General features: G+C 43.1%; 1 protein-coding gene across 8 annotated transcripts in view; it reads left to right on the top strand.

Moving 5' to 3' along the window:
- LOC143136422 (NLR family CARD domain-containing protein 3-like) overlaps positions 1-21,003 on the top strand; it is a 196,126-nt gene that overhangs the window by 15,156 nt on the left and 159,967 nt on the right. For 3 of the 8 annotated variants that reach the window (XM_076297143.1, XM_076297135.1, XM_076297127.1), the window contains 2 exons: positions 3,553-5,404; positions 7,334-7,539. The exons of the other annotated variants lie outside the window; for them this stretch is intronic. In XM_076297143.1, the coding sequence (XP_076153258.1) occupies positions 3,553-5,404; positions 7,334-7,529 (2,048 nt within the window). In that variant the 3' untranslated portion in view covers positions 7,530-7,539. Of the gene's footprint in view, positions 1-3,552; positions 5,405-7,333; positions 7,540-21,003 lie in introns of those variants that run through there. 8 annotated transcript variants of the gene reach the window in all.

Here is a 21,003-nt window from a genome sequence, read left to right as displayed (position 1 = left end):
ACGTTAGCAGTTTCGCGTTGTGACTCGCTAGTAGTCGCTTCTATCAAATCCAACAGCGCGCAGAAAAAGAGGAAAGTTAGACTAGCCAGCCAAGATGCAAAGATTGAAGAAATTAGTGCTTCTATCCACCGAATTCATCGGATATAGGATAAACAGGATACGATTCTGAGAATGCAGTGAGAGATGGAAAGGTAACATAACATGCCTTTTAGCCCAGTTGACGTATTGGCTGCCATATGCAAAATATAGCTGTAGCGAACAGGCACAAAAGTAGCCTCCCGTAATACTCTCCCATTTTATTCAAAGGTAGAACGCTACTGACAACTCCAGGCTTCCACGCATGCTTGTTTGTTTACACCGAATACAAGCTGAAGTGCAAAACGAAAGTAGGCCTAACGTTTGCCTACTGCCCCCATCAATGCAGATATTTCAAATAACAAATAAAAGGATAAAAAAAATATACATCCTTGATAGCCTATGTTGGGTTTTGTGGAAGAGAAAATGGACTGTTTTAGTAGTAGTATTAGGCAGTATGCAGTCAGATAGGTCACCATGGGCATATTTGGATTAGCTACAGATGGATTCACAAATAAATAAATTAGCCTATATTTGGCAGGATACTTGATATACAGGCTAAATGCAAATATGGCAATGTATTATATTATTTTACATTAACAAAATGTAGGAAAATAGAACAGACTGAAAATAAAGTAGGCACTGATCTTTAAAATCCTGTTTCCTGTAGCCTAAATGTTGTCAGTCATTCTTAATATTTGCAATTGGTGCACTGGCATGATTAACTGTTAGCTGGAGTGTAATGTTAGATTATGTGTAAGTTAAGTACAGAACTGACTGTGTGCCCAAATTTTTGTCTGTGCTCCTACATTTTTTAACTTGGGCGCACAAGTGCTCCTGGAAAAAAAATGTTAGTGTATAGAGCCCTGCCTACCACATAAGGGCGAGAAACTGATGTGTGGGCTTATCCTAACAGACAGACCGCACTACTGTTGATACATTTTAACTGTATATTTTCGTGCAGAAGAACGTTATTTTGGGGCGCATTGAGAAAGGGGGCAGAGTGAAGTGAACTATTTTGCACTCTGTTATGATACTGTCAGGTCTAGGGTAACACTATGGCTAATATATGCAACTTTTCATTTGCAGAATGAGAGAATTTGATGAGAGTGAGGCACTAACAGTTAAGAAAGTGGATGAGGGTTGTAAAACAAAGTGGAACTGGTCTTGGTTACAGCAGGGATGGATTACTGCACGGGCCTACCGGGGCCAGGGGGCCCTGAAGCCCAAGCCTTTGCATGGAATCATTGCCTCAATATCAACAAATCAGGATGTAGGCTATGAATCTGATTGAATTTAGTATTGGCCATCCCCAAAATGCACCAGAATACAGGAAATCACATCAGAAAAATTAAAAATGTTCTGGGGGAGGACCCCCAAACCCCCCCTCCCACATATATGGCAATATGTGGGGGGTCCTTAATACATCTTGGCCCAGGGGCCCGAAAGTTCATAATCCGCCCATGGGTTACAGGTTGAAACGGAGATTGAGGTCAAGACAGCCAAACACAAATTCAAAATGTGAGACATTGAAAAAAAGGGACATGCCAAATTTTCCAGCGTTGTCTAAGTATTCTTTACTTTTAAGAATTTCCAAGGAACTGGGACAGTGTATTTTCATATAAAGAACATTTTTGTGTGAATAGGGTGAGCCCTGGATGGCAGAGGTGGTGGCAAAATGTAATTATATGATATTTCCTGCGGGGGCGTGGGCTTCGATAATCTCACTCCTTTTTGACCATACCTCTGTTTGCATCCCTGAATCACTGAAACGAGGGGAAAAAACTTCCCCTGCGCTTCAGCAGCGTTTGGATACACATACAAATAGGGCCAAAACCTATGGCTTAAATTAAATGATTTCGTAATGACAGAAAGCTATGTAAATCGCGTGGTAATTACCTTTATGTTGGGGCAACTTGTAACTTCTCACATGAGGTTCTGGTAGTGTTAAGTGCATAGACAGTAAAATAAAGTGACAACGCTAACCAGGCTAATAAACAAACCATGCTACGGTGAGTTAACGTCAAAGGGCAAAGTCACGTGACTTCTAGTTGTAGTCTGTTTATGAAATGAAAGGAGCCATTTCGTTTTTTAAAAAAAGGCAAAATAGTGTGATATTTTCACAGTTAGTAGGCTAGATTATTACTTTACACACAATAAAAAAATATTGAGGCAAATTGTAGACCCTTCCATATACAACTAAACACAGATGTTGAAGGTCTTGCTTAAGTGCATTTTTAAAAATAATTGTTCTATGTAATTTGCACTTTCAGAAATAAGAGATGCTGTAGGCCTATTTTCAGTTTTATAGCTGATTGTCTTATTTTGTTTACAAGTTACAGATGGAGTCTGGGTACTTATTGTACTGTTTAGCCTACATCTTACACACTTCAGGCTGTTGCAGATAGCTCAGGGAAGAGACTGTATGACACTAGGTGGTACAGACTGAGACATGTAAAAAAAAAAAAAATGCTTTCTGCATTTTTGTTTTGCTTTTTCCTCCATTGTACCGAACTCGTACCGAACCGTGATGTCCGAACCGAGGTATGAACCGAACCGTGACTTCTGTGCACCGTTACACCCCTAATGTAAAGTCAAGTGCGCTTCTATGGGACTGCTGTGTGCGCGCGCAGTTTTTATTGATGAGTCGGAGTGGCAAGTGCTGCGCATTGTTGCAGTGGAATGTGGCTGCCCAGGGCATTATAAATCTTCTCACTCTTAGACCTACTCATACACGGCGCTGAAATGGCGTATTTAGCTGTCTAAATTCGAATCATATGCTGGGGGAGAAATAGTCGGACATCCATGATTATTTTGTTATTCAGCACCCCTGGTCAAAAATATGTTACCGCGCGCCTGGAAGTAGGCTATGATTTGAAATGTAGACTGTTGTCAAATTTGGCAAATACAAAACGGGAGAAACAATATGGTTCATGCTCTCTCATGCTGTTTCATTCGTGCCGAAAAGGAGGGAGAATGAAACATTAATCACATTCCACTTTTGCATAAATAATTCCTGAACGGTTTTGGTCAGGGCTGATAATGCAACTGTATTTGACAAAGGACCGATATAGGCTATTTGCTAGTGACAAAATATGAGCTTTCAGTGTGATACGATCTCTTTGTAAATTACGTTTAACTAAAACGTGTTTCATCTGTTCTGGCTATCCCTGCTTTTTTGATCTTACTGTATCTCAATGAACAACATCTCAACACTAAATGAATGATGATCCGTAATTGTCATCAGATAGCCTAGTCATATAAGTAGACATTCAGTGTGTTTGAAATAATTAATTTGATAATATTTTATCGGGAATTAAAGGCCTGTCTCGCGAACGCCTGTCTCTAATACTAGCCGGTGCAGTTAGGCAATTTGGGAAAATAAAAGCCCGGGCTATTATTTGGAGTTTACGGGTATTATTATTATTATTGACTTCTATTATCTTTTTAATGAATTGTTTTGTCATTTTTAAACAGATGAGGCCCTGAGGAGGGTTATAGAGAATCACAAAGCCAGTCTGAAGAGGAGGTTTGAGAACATATCTGAAGGCATCATCAAACCAGGAGCTGAGACACTCCTCAATAAGATCTACACAGAGCTCTACATCACAGAGGGAGAGAGTGAAGGGGTGAATAAGGAACATGAAGTTTGGCAGGTAGAGTCAGCATCCAGATCTCAATCCACAGAAGACACACCAATCAACTGCAATGACATCTTCAAGCACTTACCTGGACAGGAGAGGCACATCAAAACTGTGATGACCAAAGGAGTTGCTGGAATTGGAAAAACAGTCTCAGTGCAAAAGTTCATTCTTGACTGGACAGATGGGACAGCCAATCAGGATATAGATTTTATGTTCCCCCTTTCTTTCCGTGAGCTTAATTTAGTCAGGGGTGATCAGTACAGTCTTCACAGGCTCCTGCTTGACTTCCACCCTGAGCTGAAAAAGCTGAACGATGGTGAAGCATACAAAGACTGTCAGGTTGTGTTCATCTTTGATGGTTTGGATGAGAGTCGGTTGACTCTGGATCTGGAACAGAACAGTAAGTTGTCTGATGTGAAACAAACATCATCAGTGGATGTTCTGTTGACAAGCCTCATTCAGGGAACTCTGCTTCCCTCTGCACTCATCTGGATAACCTCACGACCAGCAGCAGCCAGTCAGATTCCTGCTCAGTACATCGATCAGGTAACAGAAGTACGAGGCTTCAATGACCCACAGAAGGAAGAATATTTCAGGAAGAGAATCAGTGATGAGAGTCAGGCCAACAGAATCATCTCTCACATAAAGGCATCCAGAAGTCTCCATATTATGTGCCACATTCCAGTCTTCTGTTGGATTGCAGCCACTGTACTTCAGCAGATGCTTGGACAGGACAACACCCAAGAAATTCCCACAACTCTGACTGAGATGTTCATACACTTCTTGCTGATCCAGACAACTCGGAAGGATCAGAAATATCGAGAAAGACAAGAAACAGATAGGAAGAGGCTCTTGGAATCGCAGAAAAAAATACTACTGAAGCTGGCAGAACTGGCTTTCAAGAGTCTAGAGAATGGCAACCTTATGTTTTATGAGGAAGACCTGAGAGAGTGTGGCATTGATGTCAGTGAAGCCTCAGTGTACTCTGGCATGTGCACTGAGATCTTCAAGACAGAATCTGTGGAATCTCAACAGAAGAAGGTCTACTGCTTTGTGCATCTTAGTGTCCAGGAGTTTCTGGCAGCTGTGTTTGTGTTTCACTCGTATTTGGCTAAGAACCTTGAAGCTCTGAAATCCCTCATCAGTGATGAGCAGAGAGATGAACTTCATGATGAACCATCATTTTTATCTTCTCTTAAATCAGCACTAGGATTAAAAGACAACTTACATGTTTTACTGAAGAGTGCAGTTGATAAGGCTTTGGATAGCCAGAACGGACACCTGGATCTCTTCCTTCGCTTCCTTATGGGCATTTCTCTGGAGAGCAATCACAGACTTCTGCAAGGTCTACTGAGCCGCACACACAACAGCTCAAATAGCATCAAGCAAACATGTCAGTACATGAAGAAGCTCAACAGAGAAGGTCTCTCTCCTGAACGATGCATCAATCTTTTCCACTGCTTATTTGAAATGAAGGATGATTCCATGCACAAAGAAATTCAGACATACTTGTCATCACCAAAGAACATCAAACAGAAGTTGTCTCCTGCCCACTGTTCAGCACTGGCCCACATGCTTCTGATGTCTGAGGATGTGCTGGATGAGATTGACCTGAAGAAATACAACACATCAGATGAGGGACGCAGGAGACTGATCCCAGCTGTGAGGTGCTGCAGAAAGGCACGGTGAGTTTCTGATGGAGAGACTGTGCTAACTATAGCGACTAAATATAATGTTAAGTCACTAGTCTACTACTAGCTGGGGTGAACCCAGACTAACCTGTTCTTTGACAGGCATCAATGGGATCTTTTCCAGGGCCCGTATTCACAAAGAATGTTCAGGCTAAAAGTAGCTCCTAACTGCCGAATTTAGGAAAAACTCTATAATGGGTGTGTCCCTCGTAACTTTAGAACTCCTAATTTTTTTGACTAAGTAATTCACAAAGCATTTTAGTCTTAAAAGTAGCACCTAAGTCTGGGACAGCTGAAAAGAAGCCAAGACCTATTCACAAACAATACTAAGGCGTCAATCGCGAGGGAATAATTGTACATTGTAATTAAGGGATGCAATAACGCCACCAACAACCAAAACCATTCATTGCATGTAAACTAAATGTAACGTTTCATTGTGAATCAAATTGTTTCTCCTCTTTGCTAATGTAGGCCTATGTGTCTTCTTAAAGATTCATTAAAACCTGTTGCAAAGATACTGCTTCAAACTGCAAAAATAGGCCTACTGTATTTCATTATGCTACTAGGCTACAGTATTTGCTTTGTGTTACTCTTTATTCATTTAGGCTATTTATTAATCATCATGCATCCTTCATAGCACTTGTGTAGTGCACTCACCAGCAAAGACCTGTCACCTGTCACTCATCATCATAGGGGAGGTTTTTACCATCATTCCGGCATCATCTGCCAATCACATCAATCAAGCTTGTGCATGAGTAATGATGTCAACAAGAGCTAGAGTTAGGAGTTCCTTACTAAGAGTAGGTCTGGAAGCCTTTGTGAATAACTTTTAAGAGAAAACTCCTAGGTAAAAGTTTTTAGGCCTACAATGCACAATTATTCCCTCACGATTGAGAGCTCCTGTGACCGTAACATCGTGACGTGATGTAAAATGCCACAAAAAGCGGATTAGGGTTGTTTGTGAATAGGAGTTGTGAGTTAGGAATCCCCTCAATTTATTTTAAGCTGTCCCAGACTTAGGTGCTACTTTTAGGGCTAAAATGCTTTGTGAATTACTTAGTCAAAAAAATCCTAAAGTCCTAAAATTACGAGTTACACACCCATTATTTTTAGGAGTTTCTCCTAAATTCCCCAGTTAGGAGTTACTTTTAGCCTTAACATTCTTTGTGAATACGGGCCCAGACTTTCCTGCAGAGCAAATTCAGAGTTAGTCTTGGTTCATGTGTGAAGATGCACTACACTGTTTTAGGACACCGTTTTATTTGAATGAGCTTCTGCAAAAGTGCTTGTCAGTAATAGTCTGCAAGTGTGGGTAATTGGTTAATTGGGCCACACCCACTCTGGTACACTTTAAAAGGGTTTTGGTTTATGGCAGAGATTTGTACATTGATGTGTAATACCCATTTTACAACAGTTTGTTAAATTAAAAACAAGTATCTTTACCAGAGAGGGTTAAAGCGGAGTAATCAAGGATCTTTGTCTTTACTGTTTAAAAAATGCAAGATGGTGTACACTTGATGTATTTTGATGTTATGAATTGGGAGATTCCATCTTCATTACAGGATTGTGGTTGATGGTGTGCCACAAATAAATTGCTTATATGTATACACTTGTCCTCTTATAACATTACAAATCTTTCAGGTGTGTGTGTGTGTGTGTGTAATAAATAATCACTTCAGTTCAGTTCATCTTTATTTATCATTTTGCCCAGGTACTGGTACATGTGCATTGGAAGTCTTGTCAGGTCTCACAGCGTGTGTGTGTGTGTGTGTGTGTGTCTGTGTGTCTGTGTGTTTGTGTGTGATCTGGCATGGGAATGATCTGCGAAAGATCACTTGATTGTGTTGATTTATCGGGGCACATTGTATCCCTTACATTTATCCATCTCTGCAATATTTTGTCTTTATTTGTGTTGTTATGCAGACTTGCTGAATGCAAACTCTCAGAGAAGTCCTGTGGAATTGTGGCTGCTGTTCTACAGTCACCAAACTCCCTGACAGAGCTGGACCTAAGTCACAACGACCTGGGGGATTCTGGAGTTCAGCTTCTCTCTAAGGGACTGTCTAGTCCTAACTGCAAACTGCAGACATTAAGGTTGGTGTTAGACATGTCTTTGTAAAGGATTATTATTAGGACTAGTGTGGCACATTATGGTTTGGTTGGTGTTTTATGTGTCTTAAGGCCTGTCCACACCAAGTCCAATTTTTCGGATGAAATTCACACAAAATTAAGCAGGTTAATAAACACAGTTATTCTAATTAGTCTGTACTCACTGAGGACGAAATGAAAATGAAAGAAAAATGCAATAATAATAAAAAACATTTGAAACTGTCTCGTTTGATGAGAATTTTCGTATGCAATAGAGTTCCTGACCAATTAAATAATGGCTTTTTATAGGGTTCCAATGTCAGCGATGTCATAAGTAGAATGACAAGCAGAAAAGGCTGACACAATGTATGATATTGTATTGTATGATATTGTATATGAGATATGTCTCATTAGGCCTATATGCCAAAGTCACAAAGAATTTACGTTACATCAGACTTTCCCAGGTTTTCAAGAGTGAGAACTCCACCACAGACAGCTTTCCCCACCACCTAACCATCATTTCACACAAGGACGTCGTTAGACCTATTTTGGGGGGGCTGAAGCCACCCTAAGATGATCAAAAGCCCCCTAAAAATATATAGTAATAATATATGCGTCCGAATTCACATCCATTATTCTCTGCTGAATAGCTCACAGAGTTAGCCTAGAAATCTAGACGCACCCTAGCAGCGGCAAATTAATTTGCTCAGCCTGTACGTCTAGTATCAAACCATAGGGATTTCTATTGGCTGACGCCGTGGACGTCATCCAATCACAGCGCTCTATTATGTTAGAGAGTCTTAAGGCGGGCTTAACAGGATAACGACAGTCCTGCGACGGTGAACAACAAGGAAGGTGGCTATGGCGAACGAAGAGCGGTTGTTTGAATCGGCATTGGCGTCAACTTTGGAGGAGTTAGAGGAGCAAAACAATGCACTTAAGTCATTCCTTTTGAAGAAGGATGTATTTGCCGTTTTGCCGACCGGATACGGATATGGTCGTATCGCTGGCCTATTGCATGCCTAGGCAGTTTGAAAGACAATTCTCTGCCCGTCCCTTGGATTAAGCGAGGTGAATGGTTCGATTCCAGACTATACATTTCAATGATAGGATGGCCCGCCAGGCTATCACAGAGTACTTATCTCACATAAATCAAGATGTCAAACAAAAGAGCGGAACCGGAGCTTTTCAGTGATATTAGCGGCTAGGTGCTGTGAAAAATGGTTTGTGTGAAAATTAACGTTCGTCCATCCCATTACTGTCGGTGGTATACAGTATCTCACAAACTCAACGCATGGTAAATCATATAGGCTATCAGAATAAACAGCAGACCTTACCGAACACGATGATATGAAGCATTCTATTGTACAGTAGCCGTTCCCGTTCCCAAGTTTTGAAATTGCAGCAACTTTCTACATGGTATCCAACTTTGGGCTGAAATTCTAATGTAGCCTAATAACAGCCCAAAATAAAGAACCTGCTTTCCATATCAAAGAATCAAAAGTTGATCATGGCATGCACAGATCAACTGTGCTTTTGAATAGATATTTCTACCAGCATCACCCTTAGTGGCTGTATATCGCCACAACTGGAGATTGGTCGGGCCCACTGGCGGTTGGGTACTCTTTGCTCCTCCTTATTTGTCACCTGCATGCTTAGTGTGTTTCCTTATAGCGTGTTTGTGTACACTCTTAACTGCGTGTTTGCACCACCCTTTGCTGTGAGTGTGGCTATCAGCGTGTGCGTGTGTGTGTATTTTTGCACAGGTAAATTGGTGTCTCTTCTGGGTGCTTTCCCTCCCTCCAGTGGCCCACCTGACACTTTCCCAGCTGGTACAGTATTTCTTGCCCCTTTTTTACACAAGATACATACATATTTATATCGGACTATAAACTGTTGTGATTGTGCTTGATTGTAAACTACCTATTTAATGAACTCAATTTAGTGACAAATCTAATAAAATACATATATATTTTACTAACTATTTTCCTTCCAGCAGTTGATTTGCTTCCAAAAACATTAATAAAAGTTTGCATGAACTTGAGAATTGGGTCTCTGCTCTCTCTGTCCATATAAGAACTTGTGTCTTAAGGTGTTATAATTGAGTAGGGTACATTTCCCAGTTTCCCTCTGGGTGGCGTAGTCGGGTTCCTTTGCGTGACTTGGGACTCTTATGGGCCCTGGTCACACATATATATTTATGTCAAGTGAAAATACTTTGTGTCTCATGATTGTTGCATTCATGTCACCTGAAGCATGCTGATGCAGCTTAATTGTATCTACGAGACAAACACAGTTCTGCATAGATCTTGGTAGATGATGGGGATTGGTGTGTTTTCCTGCAGTCCGTCGCTGACTCTTACGAGGGCCTTCTGTGGCATGAAGGTTAATATTGGAGACCATTCCCTGGCGGGAGGAGGCTTCTGATGTACTGGGTGCATCATCTCCATGCTGGCACGGCAGTGGACACTGTTGGCTTGGCATTGCAGTAGTGGTGGTTTCAGGCTGAGGTGGGAGCACAAGCCATAGATCACCATCAGTATCCTCAATGTCAACCGGAAGATCCTCTAATGGTTCAGGATTTGACCTAGGGGGACAAAGGTGATTAGGGGGGACAGGCCTTAGCAGCATCCGATGGACTGTCTTGGCAGGGCCCAAGTAGCCTTCAGCATGAACTGGGGCGATTGTATACACCACACCACCCGGAGGTGGGGCTTTAACTATCTGGTACTTCACAGGCCCCCAGGTATCCTGAATCTTGGCTCGGCCCTGGAAAGCCTTAGTTTGAAGGTACACAAAGCCACCCTCTTGAAGTTCACTTCCAGTCACCCGCTGGTCGTTCCGTTCTTTCCACTGGCGGGCAGCTGCCTGCAACCGTCCCTTGGCCCCATCAAAGGCAGTCTGAAGGCGTCGTCGATGTTCTCGCACCCAGTCATCAATGGAGCCTTGAGCCGGCTCTGGAACCCTGCCTAACAGAAAATCAACAGGCAGTCGTGGCTCCTGACCAAACATCAACAGGTAGGGAGACTCACCCGTGGACTGATGAGTAGTGGTGTTATATGAAAAGATGACCTGAGGAAGGTAGGTTGGCCAATCAGCCTTCTTACTGAGTGGTAAGGTCTGCAGCAGGCCATGTAACGTCCGATTAAATCGTTCGCACTGCCCATTCCCTTGTGGATGATATGGGGTAGTGTGAGTCTTCTGGACCCCATAGAGGGTGCAGAGTTGTGAGATCAAGGCACTTTCGAAGTTACGTCCTTGGTCCGAGTGGATCCGTGAAGGAACGCCAAATCTGTAGAACCACTCCTTCACCAGGACGCCTGCGACTGTGGGGGCTCGTTGGTCTTTAGTTGGCACCGCCTGCGTGAACTTTGAAAATACATCAGTCATTACCAGCACACACTCAAAACCACTTCTAGAGCGTTCCAGAAAGGTAAAGTCAATAGCTAGAATGTGGTTTGGCCTAGAACTTAACAAATGGCCCATGGCCGTCCTCAGAGGAGGGTGTACCGGTTTGGCTAACACGCAGCGTTCACAGCTTTGGCACCACTCCTTGACGTCTGTATAGAGACCTGGCCAGTAGCATCGCTGTCTCACCAGCTCTGTTGTCCTTTCAATGCCTTGATGGCCATGTCCTTGGTGGAGCTGCTGGAGGACTTCCTCTTTGAGCACAGTTGGGAGGAGAAGCTGAAGCACCTCCTCACCGCCATCAGAGCGAAAAATCCTCCGATATAGGAGACCATCCCGTTCCTGTATCCGCTTCCACTGTCGGACTAACTCCAGTACCGGCTGTGAAAGAGCTGTCCGCTCCTGGTGAGTGGGGGGTTTCTTCTGTCGCCAGAAGGAGAGAAACATGCCTATCATGGGGTCCTCCTGCTGCAGCTTGACAAGTTGTTCTCTGGGCTGATGGGGCAAAGCAGAAATGGCAGATTGAGTTACCTGTACAGTTGGGGCAACCACGGACTGTTGTAGATAGTCAGGCAGTGAAGTTCCAGGAAGGGCTGACTCCAATGCTGCTGGCGTGATGGCTGGCTGGCTCTGCCTGGATAGAGCATCGGCATTAGTGTTAGAGCGCCCTGAACGATACTTTATGCTGAAGTCAAATGCAGCCAACTGTGCTACCCAGCGCTGTTCAGTTGCACCCAACTTTGCGGTGCCTAGGTGACTCAAAGGGTTGTTGTCAGTCCAAACTATGCATTTTTGCCCCAGAAGGTACTCTCTAAATTTTTCAGACATTGCCCATTTTAGCCCCAGAAGTTCTAATTTCATAGAGCTATAATTTGGCATGTTCTTTTCGGCCCTATTCAATGCCCGACTAGCATATGCCACTGGTCTCACTCGCCCCCCTTGCTCCTGAGATAAGACTGCCCCTAGGCCACTCAAGCTAGCATCAATTTCCAAAATAAAGGGCAAAGAAAAGTCAGCGTAAGCCAAGACTGGGGCAGTTATAAGCTTAGTTTTAAGGTCTTGGAAACTCCGCTCGCAGTTATTTGTCCAAGCATCCCCAATCAACTTCCCTGAAGTCCTCTTTGTTGGAGTCTTAATTAGCTCTGCCACTACTCGGTGAAGAGGAGCTGCTATTTGAGAAAACCCCTCAACAAACCTCCTGTAGTAACTCGCGAATCCAAGAAACGACCGGAGTTCTGAGACAGTAGAAGGACAAGCCCATTTTTCCACAGCCAAAATCTTGTCAGGGTCTGTAGACACCCCATCTTTGGAGATGACATGCCCCAAGTACCTCACCTGAGTTTTAAAGAAACAACACTTCTCAAGCTTCACCTTAAGGCCTTCGTGATGTAACCGCGTCAGTACTGCATCCAGGCGTTGTAGATGATCCTGTATTGTACATGAAAAGACAATGACATCATCCAAATACAACAGTAGTGTCTGAAAATGTTGTGCACCGAATATGCGCTCCATCAGACGCTGAAAAGTACTGGGTGCATTGCAAAGACCAAATGGCATTCGGTTGAATTCAAAAAGGCCAAAGGGAGTACAAAAGGCAGTTTTCATCCTATCCTTTTCCGCTACAGGCACCTGGTTATAACCGCTTGCCAGATCAAGTGTTGAGAACCAATGGGCGCCGGATAGCGCATCTAGCGACTCTTCTATACGCGGCAAAGGGAACGCATCTCTCCGCGTTTTTGCGTTAAGTTGACGATAATCAACACACATACGGAGACTGCCATCCTTTTTCCGTACAAGAACAATGGGGGAAGCATAAGGGCTACAGCTCTCCCGAATCACCTGGGCCTCCAAAAGCTGATGAATGTGTTCCTTTACAGCCTCATAGTCTGATGGGGGTATACGTCTGAACCGCTGTCTAACAGGGGCCTCATCGACTAAAGGGATCTCATGGGCTATGAGGTCAGTGCACCCCAAGTCACTGTCATGAGAGGCAAAAACCTCTTGGTGCTTTAACAACAGAGTTTTAACACTGGCCTGTTCTGACTCGGACAGAGAACTCAGATCTAAGGACCCAATACAATCTGACACTTTGCTGGTCTGGACAGACTGAGTGATAATAGTGTCCGTTAGTTCCTGCCCACCCATGTTCCCAGGGACCTCTACAACTCCAGTGTTTAAGGTTACAAGGTGAGCCTGAGTCAGGGTACCTAAAGCACAACGGGGATACAGTTTAGCATCTACTTGTCCTACATTGGCCACAGGAACATATGCTGTACCCTGATGTACTTGAACCATAGATGGATATGATAACAAACCTGCGGGCAGAGTGTCACGAATGGGAAATGGCTCAAACAATACAGGGCAACCTGAGGAGAAAATGTTCTGTGAACAAGTAGCAGCTACTAGCTTAATAGCACCCCCTGGAATAAAAACAGGGCATCTACCCCTCACCTTGGCAACCCCACAGTAGTGTCCACGATCCCCTGTATGGACCTGGTGGTAAGACTGGAGGGCCTGCTGGAAAATACTTGGGGCCTGCTGCACTGAAGGCTGGTGGAAAAGGGTGGGACCATGCTGCCGAAATAAATCATCATAACAGGCACGTACAATATTCATCCCCAATACCCCAGGCACTCCCACCATAGCTGAAGACCCATGGTCCTTTACAATAAGGATGCCCCTTTTTGAAATAAAGGTACCCAGAACATCCACATCAAGCTCCACATAGCCTAAATAGGGGATATCCAGGCCATTGGCTGCACGGAGTTGTAGCCACTGACATGCTCTTGGGGACTCGCTAAAATGTGTGCGGAAAAAGGATTCCGTCACAGTTGACACCATTGACCCTGTATCCAATAGGCATTTAACTTGAACCCCTCCCATGGTTACAGTAACATAAGGACAGGACCCCACAATCCGTGAAAACTCCGGCCTAGACACCCCCGACCCATTACCTGAGCCACTGTTGCCCCCCTCTGAGTGGTGGCTCATCACAACAGAGGGAGCTAGTTTTCCAACACTTGTCTTTGAACATTCTCTCCCCCAACCTCCTGTGACTGAGAATTTACAGTGTGGGTTACCCTCACATTATCACAATTACGAGCGTAGTGACCAGGCTGTTGACATCTCCTACATATGATTGGGCCCTGAGTAATGGATTGAGGTCGTCTGGGATTCTGTAAAAGGGACACGCTGTGTGAAAGCTTATCTAACTGTTCCTGTTGCTTCTTCAACATAGTCTTTATTTCATAAAGTTCTGATTGTTTAGGCATAGCCCCTGACTCTCTAGGGAAGTTCAGCGTTTGGGTGGCACAAATAGATGGTACAGAAAAACTCCTTGATCTACCCTCTGCTGGCCTGCCCTCTCTTTCCCATCTAATAGCTTCACCCCTTACATACAACAGCGTTGCATCTGGTTTGGTTCGAACCACCTGTTTCAGTGCCCTACGAAGATCTGGGTCATTAACATGTTCAACAAATTGATCTCTTAAAAGGATATCTGAATTGGGCACAGCATGTGGAGCGGCCTCAGTTACCCTGTCCATTAGTTCAAACAAAGCATGAGAGTATTCCTGGAGTGATTCTGCCTCCTTGAAAAGAAATCCTTCTGTAAAGCAACATAAGATTCGGCACAGCCATACAACTCTTGCAAAATAGCCAAAATTTTTGTGGGATCTTCCCTGTCTGCCTTAGGTCTGTATTTTATTTCATCCTTAGCTTCTCCTTCTAGATGGTCGAAAATAAAGTAAGCTTTCTGGCGTCATGTGTCTAATCCTCATACTAGCTTGGACTTCCTCAATCCACTCCCCAATATTCATCCCACTCTTACCACGAAACATAGGGCATCTCCGCTCTCTGGGTACATACACAAAACGTTCAGATGCACCAGGTGCAGGCTCAGGAAAAGCATCAGGACCCGATACATCGTCTGGAGGCTGGGCCTGTTTTAAGCGCTCATTTTCAGCTTGCAGCTGCGTAACCAAGTCTCTCAGCTGCTGTAGGTCAGCCTCCATATCTATGAGAGTTTTGACAGTCAGTTCAACCAAACTGTAAAGCTGGCAGAGCCTTGGAGGGAGAGAGAGTCCAGCACGTCAAAATCCGCTGTGACTGGGCCAATTGCTGTTTTGCCGTGGGGGGAAAAAAAAAAGAAAACAAAAGGGGGAAGGTACACACATACAATCACACGTCCACAATAGAACAAACAAAACCAAAATATAACCCCAACTGTGAAAGTTTACACTTGAGAATCAAGCCTCTGCTTTACATTCATCCTGCCGACTACGCCAGATTGTGACCAGGGCCCATAAGAGTCCCAAGTCACGCAAAGGAACCCGACTACGCCACCCAGAGGGAAACTGGGAAATGTACCCTACTCAATTATAACACCTTAAGACACAAGTTCTTATATGGACAGAGAGAGCAGAGACCCAATTCTCAAGTTCATGCAAACTTTTATTAATAATAATAATAATAATAATAATAATAATAAGCTTTATTTGTATAGCACCTTTCATACACAGAATGCAGCTCAAAGTGCTTTACATTTGAAGCATGTAACAAAATAATAGTCAGTCAGTCATTATCAATCACATTTCTTCATTGCTGGGGCCGTTTATGATCCACTCAGCAACATATCAAAAATATAGAAAATGACATGTCATAAGACTGGCAGCCTTAACCCTCTTACCCCCCACAAGCACGCCATATGGCAACTGTGGCAAGGAAAAACTCCCATATTCCAGGAAGAAACCTTGAGCAGAACCTGACTTAATAGGGGGAGCCCATCTGCTTCTGGCTGGCTGCGCCCTCCAATAGCAGCAGATGTAGAATAATCTGAAAAAGTAGTCTACAGGATAAGACGAGTTAACTAAAAGCTTTCCTGTACAGGTATGTTTTCAGATCTTTTTTAAAAATATTTACTGAACTCGCCTGCTTGATGTACAGAGGCAGGGTGTTCCATAGTTTGGGGGCATAATGGATAAAAGCAGCTTCTCCACTTTGTTTGTGGAGCACTTTGGGTACGATTAAAAGATTAGAATTGGATGATCTAAGTTTCCTTTGTGGTTGATAAGATATTAAAAGCTCAGAGATATATGAAGGTGCTGTGCCATTCAGAGCTTTGTAAGTAATTAACATAACCTTAAAATCAATTCTATAGGAAATAGGGAGCCAGTGCAGTTCAGCCAACACAGGGGTGATGTGTTCTCTCTTCTTAGTCTTAGTTAAAAGTCTAGCCGCAGAGTTCTGTATGAGTGCCAATTTCTTTAGATGTTTTTTGGGAAGACCAGTGAAAAGTGCATTGCAGTAGTCTAACCTGCTAGTGATAAAGGCGTGAATTAGTTTTTCTGCATCTTGTTGAGTTAAAAAGGGCCGCACTTTGGCAATGTTTCTCAAGTGGAAATAGGCTGTTTGAGTAACTTTACTGATATGGGGCTTAAAACTTAACTCTGCATCTAAGATGACACCGAGGCTTGTTACTTTTGGTTTGACCTGGTGTGCCAAGTTCCCCAGATTACTAAGAACAATATCTCGCTTTAGTTTTGGTCCCACCAAAAGTACCTCTGTTAATGTTTTTGGAAGCAAATCAACTGCTGGAAGGAAAATAGTTAGTAAAATATATATGTATTTTATTAGATTTGTCACTAAATTGAGTTCATTAAATAGGTAGTTTACAATCAAGCACAATCACAACAGTTTACAGTCCGATATAAATATGTATGTATCTTGTGTAAAAAAGGGGCAAGAAATACTGTACCAGCTGGGAAAGTGTCAGGTGGGCCACTGGAGGGAGGGAAAGCACCCAGAAGAGACACCAATTTACCTGTGCAAAAATAGTCACACACACGCACACGCTGATAGCCACACTCACAGCAAAGGGTGGTGCAAACCATAGACAGTAAAAGAAATGGACGAACAGACTCCGTCGTTTTCAATGGGAGGGCACTGAGTCAAATAGAACGATTTTTCAGTTGGTCCCCCCAGTACTGCGCAGACTCACACTTAACTTTGTGACGTTAGCCATCGAACTGAATCTTGTAACTCATATGATAGATACACAGAAATTCTTCTCACACTTCCTTCGCCTTCAAAGTCATCAAAGTTAAACATTTATTTATGTATTATTATTAATATCATCCTCACCAAGTCGTGTTAATGTTGAAGCTACCATACATGATCATCTTCAAAAACAGTCATGCTAAAACAAAACAAAAAAGTTTTAGCCTTGAAGCTAATCTTCTTTCCACTTTTCCGACCTACGGTCAATCCATCGAAAACCTCTGAAATGATTAGTGCCGTTTTTTAAAAAATTAGGTTTACTTTTTTATTATAAGGTTGCCTCTGTGTAATGCTTTACCTTAACATACGGTCGTGTATGCTAGGTTTTGCTTATGAGTTACCGTCAGACAGTAAAGTGGACTGAGCTTCTTATCCAAACAATACGGTTATCTCCCTACGGCGCGAAAGAGAGATTACGTCAAAGCTAGCTTCCCTCCAACCGAACAAGCTAACCATTCTTCTTATGGGTAACCAACGTTACGGACGAGGTAATGGAGTCTGTTTTGCCTTTGTAGTGTTTATGTAGATTACACAGAAGCTACAATATCGGCACAGGATATATGTTATATGAAGTTATGGTATTTCAAAAAAATCCTAGAAAGAATAGACTTCTATGGGAGTTAGCAGAGAGGTGGTCCCTCCAGCCTACATCGATTCTTCTACTTCCGGGAATTCGCCTGCCCCCTTGATGCAAACACGCAGTTAAGAGTGTACACAAACACGCTATAAGGAAACACACTAAGCATGCAGGTGACCAATAAGGAGGAGCAAAGAGTACCCAACCGCCAGTGGGCCCGACCGATCTCCAGCTGTGGCGATATACAGCCACTAAGGGTGATGCTGATGCAGCTTAATTGTATCTACGAGACGAACACAGTTGGTCACAAACAAAACAAACAATAAAATGATCCGAGATGCCAAGACACAAACTCCCCCCCTCAAAGCACACGGACATGCAGGCGTAATGAGACAGATCACCTACAATCAGCAAGCCCAGACAGACGCGTCTGTGTGCGAGATATAGTACACTTAAACAAAACAAATTGTAGAAATCATAAATAAAATACAAGGCAAAACAGCAATGGCAATAGGTAGCTCTTCCTGAGGGCAAACAGAGTAGCATTAGCATTACATTTCAACAGCAACAGGTGCGCAATGCAACCCATAACAGTACATGCCGGTATTACCTTGCATCCACGCTAAACTGAGTGCCAATTCGACCAGTCGTAGTTGCAGAACCCACCTGTTAACCATTCCCAGAATATAATATTAAAACTCACACACACACAATGAATCATCTAGTCAACAATTCAGAATTAAAAACACACCTTATCAGCAGACCGAAGGGCTTAGAACACCGGAGGAATGTGGCCGAGTGTTCGCTGGGAGCTCACCGTCAACAACTGCAATCTAATAAGTGAATGCATAAATGTGAATTCAGGGGGAATTAATATGAGCGTCCGCTGGACACCAAAATAAACCCTGGCTTACCTTCCTTGCAGCGATCGGGGGAGGGGGAGTATATTCCGAAAGAGCCGAGCAACACACCAACATCCAAACGCTGCTACTTATAGCGAGTTACGGCCTAGGCTAAATGAGGAAGTGATTTACGCCATGTGATGTAAATTATGGGGCCGGCCCATGTAATCAATTGGGGGCGTAGTCCCTGGCTACAATCGCATGCATGATCATCATATTTTCCCAGATATGGGTAGCCTGTTGTCTTGAAAACGATATAGCCTAGCATAATAGAGGGCCCTTACAATGATCAAAGACCTTAGTAATAAAATTACACTGAAAATACTAAGGAAGGACTTAGTATACTGAAAGGACTAATTTGATATTTTACAGTGGGTACCAGGCCCGGAGTGGGTAATCAGGAGAATCGGGAGAATTTCCGGTGGGCCGCTTCACTTTTGGGCCGGTCGAAGGAAAAATATTGACATTTGCCATGTTAATCTATCTTCTCTTAAAGTTTGCTACACACGTTCGCATTCTGCATGGGTTGTTCTCCCCTCCCAAGAGTTAATTGGTTGGGTCCATATAGCCCGTCTTTTCTAAAAAGTTTAAATACCAGCCGGGCCGGCCCTACCGTAGTAAGCTACGTCAGGGAGGATGGATGGTAGAAAGAGGCCTTGAGGGACTGAAAAGGCCAGGTAAAAAAGACGAAAAGTATTGGAGGAAAATGCTGCCAAATGTGCCAAGCTTCCAGATTTTTTTTGAAAACGACAGACATAAGTGGCAACTGGTAAAGAGAGATAGCCATGATTATAGCAGCGTAATTATTGGGATAATGGGCTATGGACGTTGTAGCATTGGCCACCTATTCGCAAGCAACATATTAAATTAATTAAAATATTAGCCTTTTTGTATCATCCAATATGGCGATTCATAGACTTTGCAAATAGTATGCAAATATTGATTACAAAACTCAAGCTTGATCTGTATGCAGTAGTCTAGGCCTAAAAACAAAAGTGGCCTCTGAGCAGCAGATCAGCCTGTCCCCCGCTGAAAATGATCAGCCCGAAATTAGCTATGACTACAGGGACAAGTAGAAAGGATAATAGTTAACCATATGAATTAAAGTTATTTTATGTAAGAAAGAACTGTATATGACAGCAGTCAACCTATATGCCTTGTTTGCTCAGAAGTGGGTGTAGTAAAGGAGGAAATCACCAAACAACATCATGATAGCTGACCCATGCAAAAAAAACAAACATGTAAACAATAGTTCAATATGCCTCTTAGTGGAATTGTGGGATACATTTCAAATGCTTTATTTCGTCCTTCCTGTTTTTGTTATCAACCTTATCAACCTATCCTTGTGGAATATTGGTAGCCTACTAATAAAAACTACAGGATAGTAAGAGCTGAAATGTTGCTTTATTTATCTAATTTCCACCACCACTAAAAAAGTGGGCCGGTCTTGGGCGTGAAACTCCCGGGCTGAAAAGTGGCCCCACTCCGGCCCTGGTGGGTACTATTAATTGAAATCCCTAATCCCTAACTTCACAACAGTTCATGAAATGTGGGGTGATGACAGCAACCCCCTGCCACTGGCAAGATAGGCCTACAATATCAGTCCCCGCACACTGTTGTTATAATTAGCAATATAATCAGCATGGTGACATGGTGTCCCTGTTAATATAAATTCATTGAAGCCCTTTTAAGGTGTGGTGATTTTTTTCGGCGGGCTCTATAGAATGAAATCTCACTGCAACAATGAACAGAGAACTTCTCGATGCACATGATGTGCATGAAAAGAAAAATTATGTTCATTCACAGAAATGGAATGTGCATCATGTTAGTTTAGAATAGGCTATTTAGGCATTTGAACCTAGGATGCAGTGCAGCCTGCCATAGTTTTATAGGCTATACTGACAAGTGCTGCAGATCAGTCTCTAAGGGTATGCCTTCTGCTTCTTAGCACACTTTTAACATATCATAGCCTGTGCATGTGTTATGTAACTGGAGTTGATTTATGTTTTATGTAATGGGATAAATATTATTTATGTATGGATTTCTATGCAACGTCACAAAAACATGCGTGCGCAACAATGCTCTCCATGAAAAGAATAAAATGAGTTTTTGAGCTGAAAACTGCACCAATTCGAAATCACGATGGTTAGATTGTTCAATATGTTCAATATCCCTAACGCAGACATGTCAAAGTCAAGGCCCGCGGGCCAGATCCGGCCCGCGAATGAATTATCTACGGCCCCCGGGATGATATTTGATTAGTATTAGAACCGGCCCGCAGGCCACAGCCGCCGGCTACTGTTTTGCACGCGCCAATACTCCATTCCCCACAATGCGACGGTAGCCCGCGAACTCACTGCGGCGCCGCAAGTGGGCCTCGGCTTCATTCATCAGTATTCAGTCAGGGCAGATGTCAACTTTCAGCTACCCCCCTCCCCAGTGTCGTGCCTGAACGCGTTCATTGAACGAAAGTTCATTAACTCGTTCATATTTTGAGCGAACGTGAACTGAGCGTACTGTATTACTGCCTGATGAACGTTACTCTGAACTCGTTCATTCTG

This window comes from Alosa pseudoharengus, unplaced genomic scaffold, assembly GCF_046254945.1.
Source record: "Alosa pseudoharengus isolate Yale_2024_CS ecotype anadromous, Long Island Sound unplaced genomic scaffold, YU_APseudo_1.1 YU_APseudo_1.1_scf_1, whole genome shotgun sequence".
NCBI lineage: Eukaryota > Metazoa > Chordata > Actinopteri > Clupeiformes > Clupeidae > Alosa > Alosa pseudoharengus.
The sequence above is the reverse complement of the archived record's forward strand: the minus strand, read 5'-3'. Positions and strand labels throughout refer to the sequence as shown.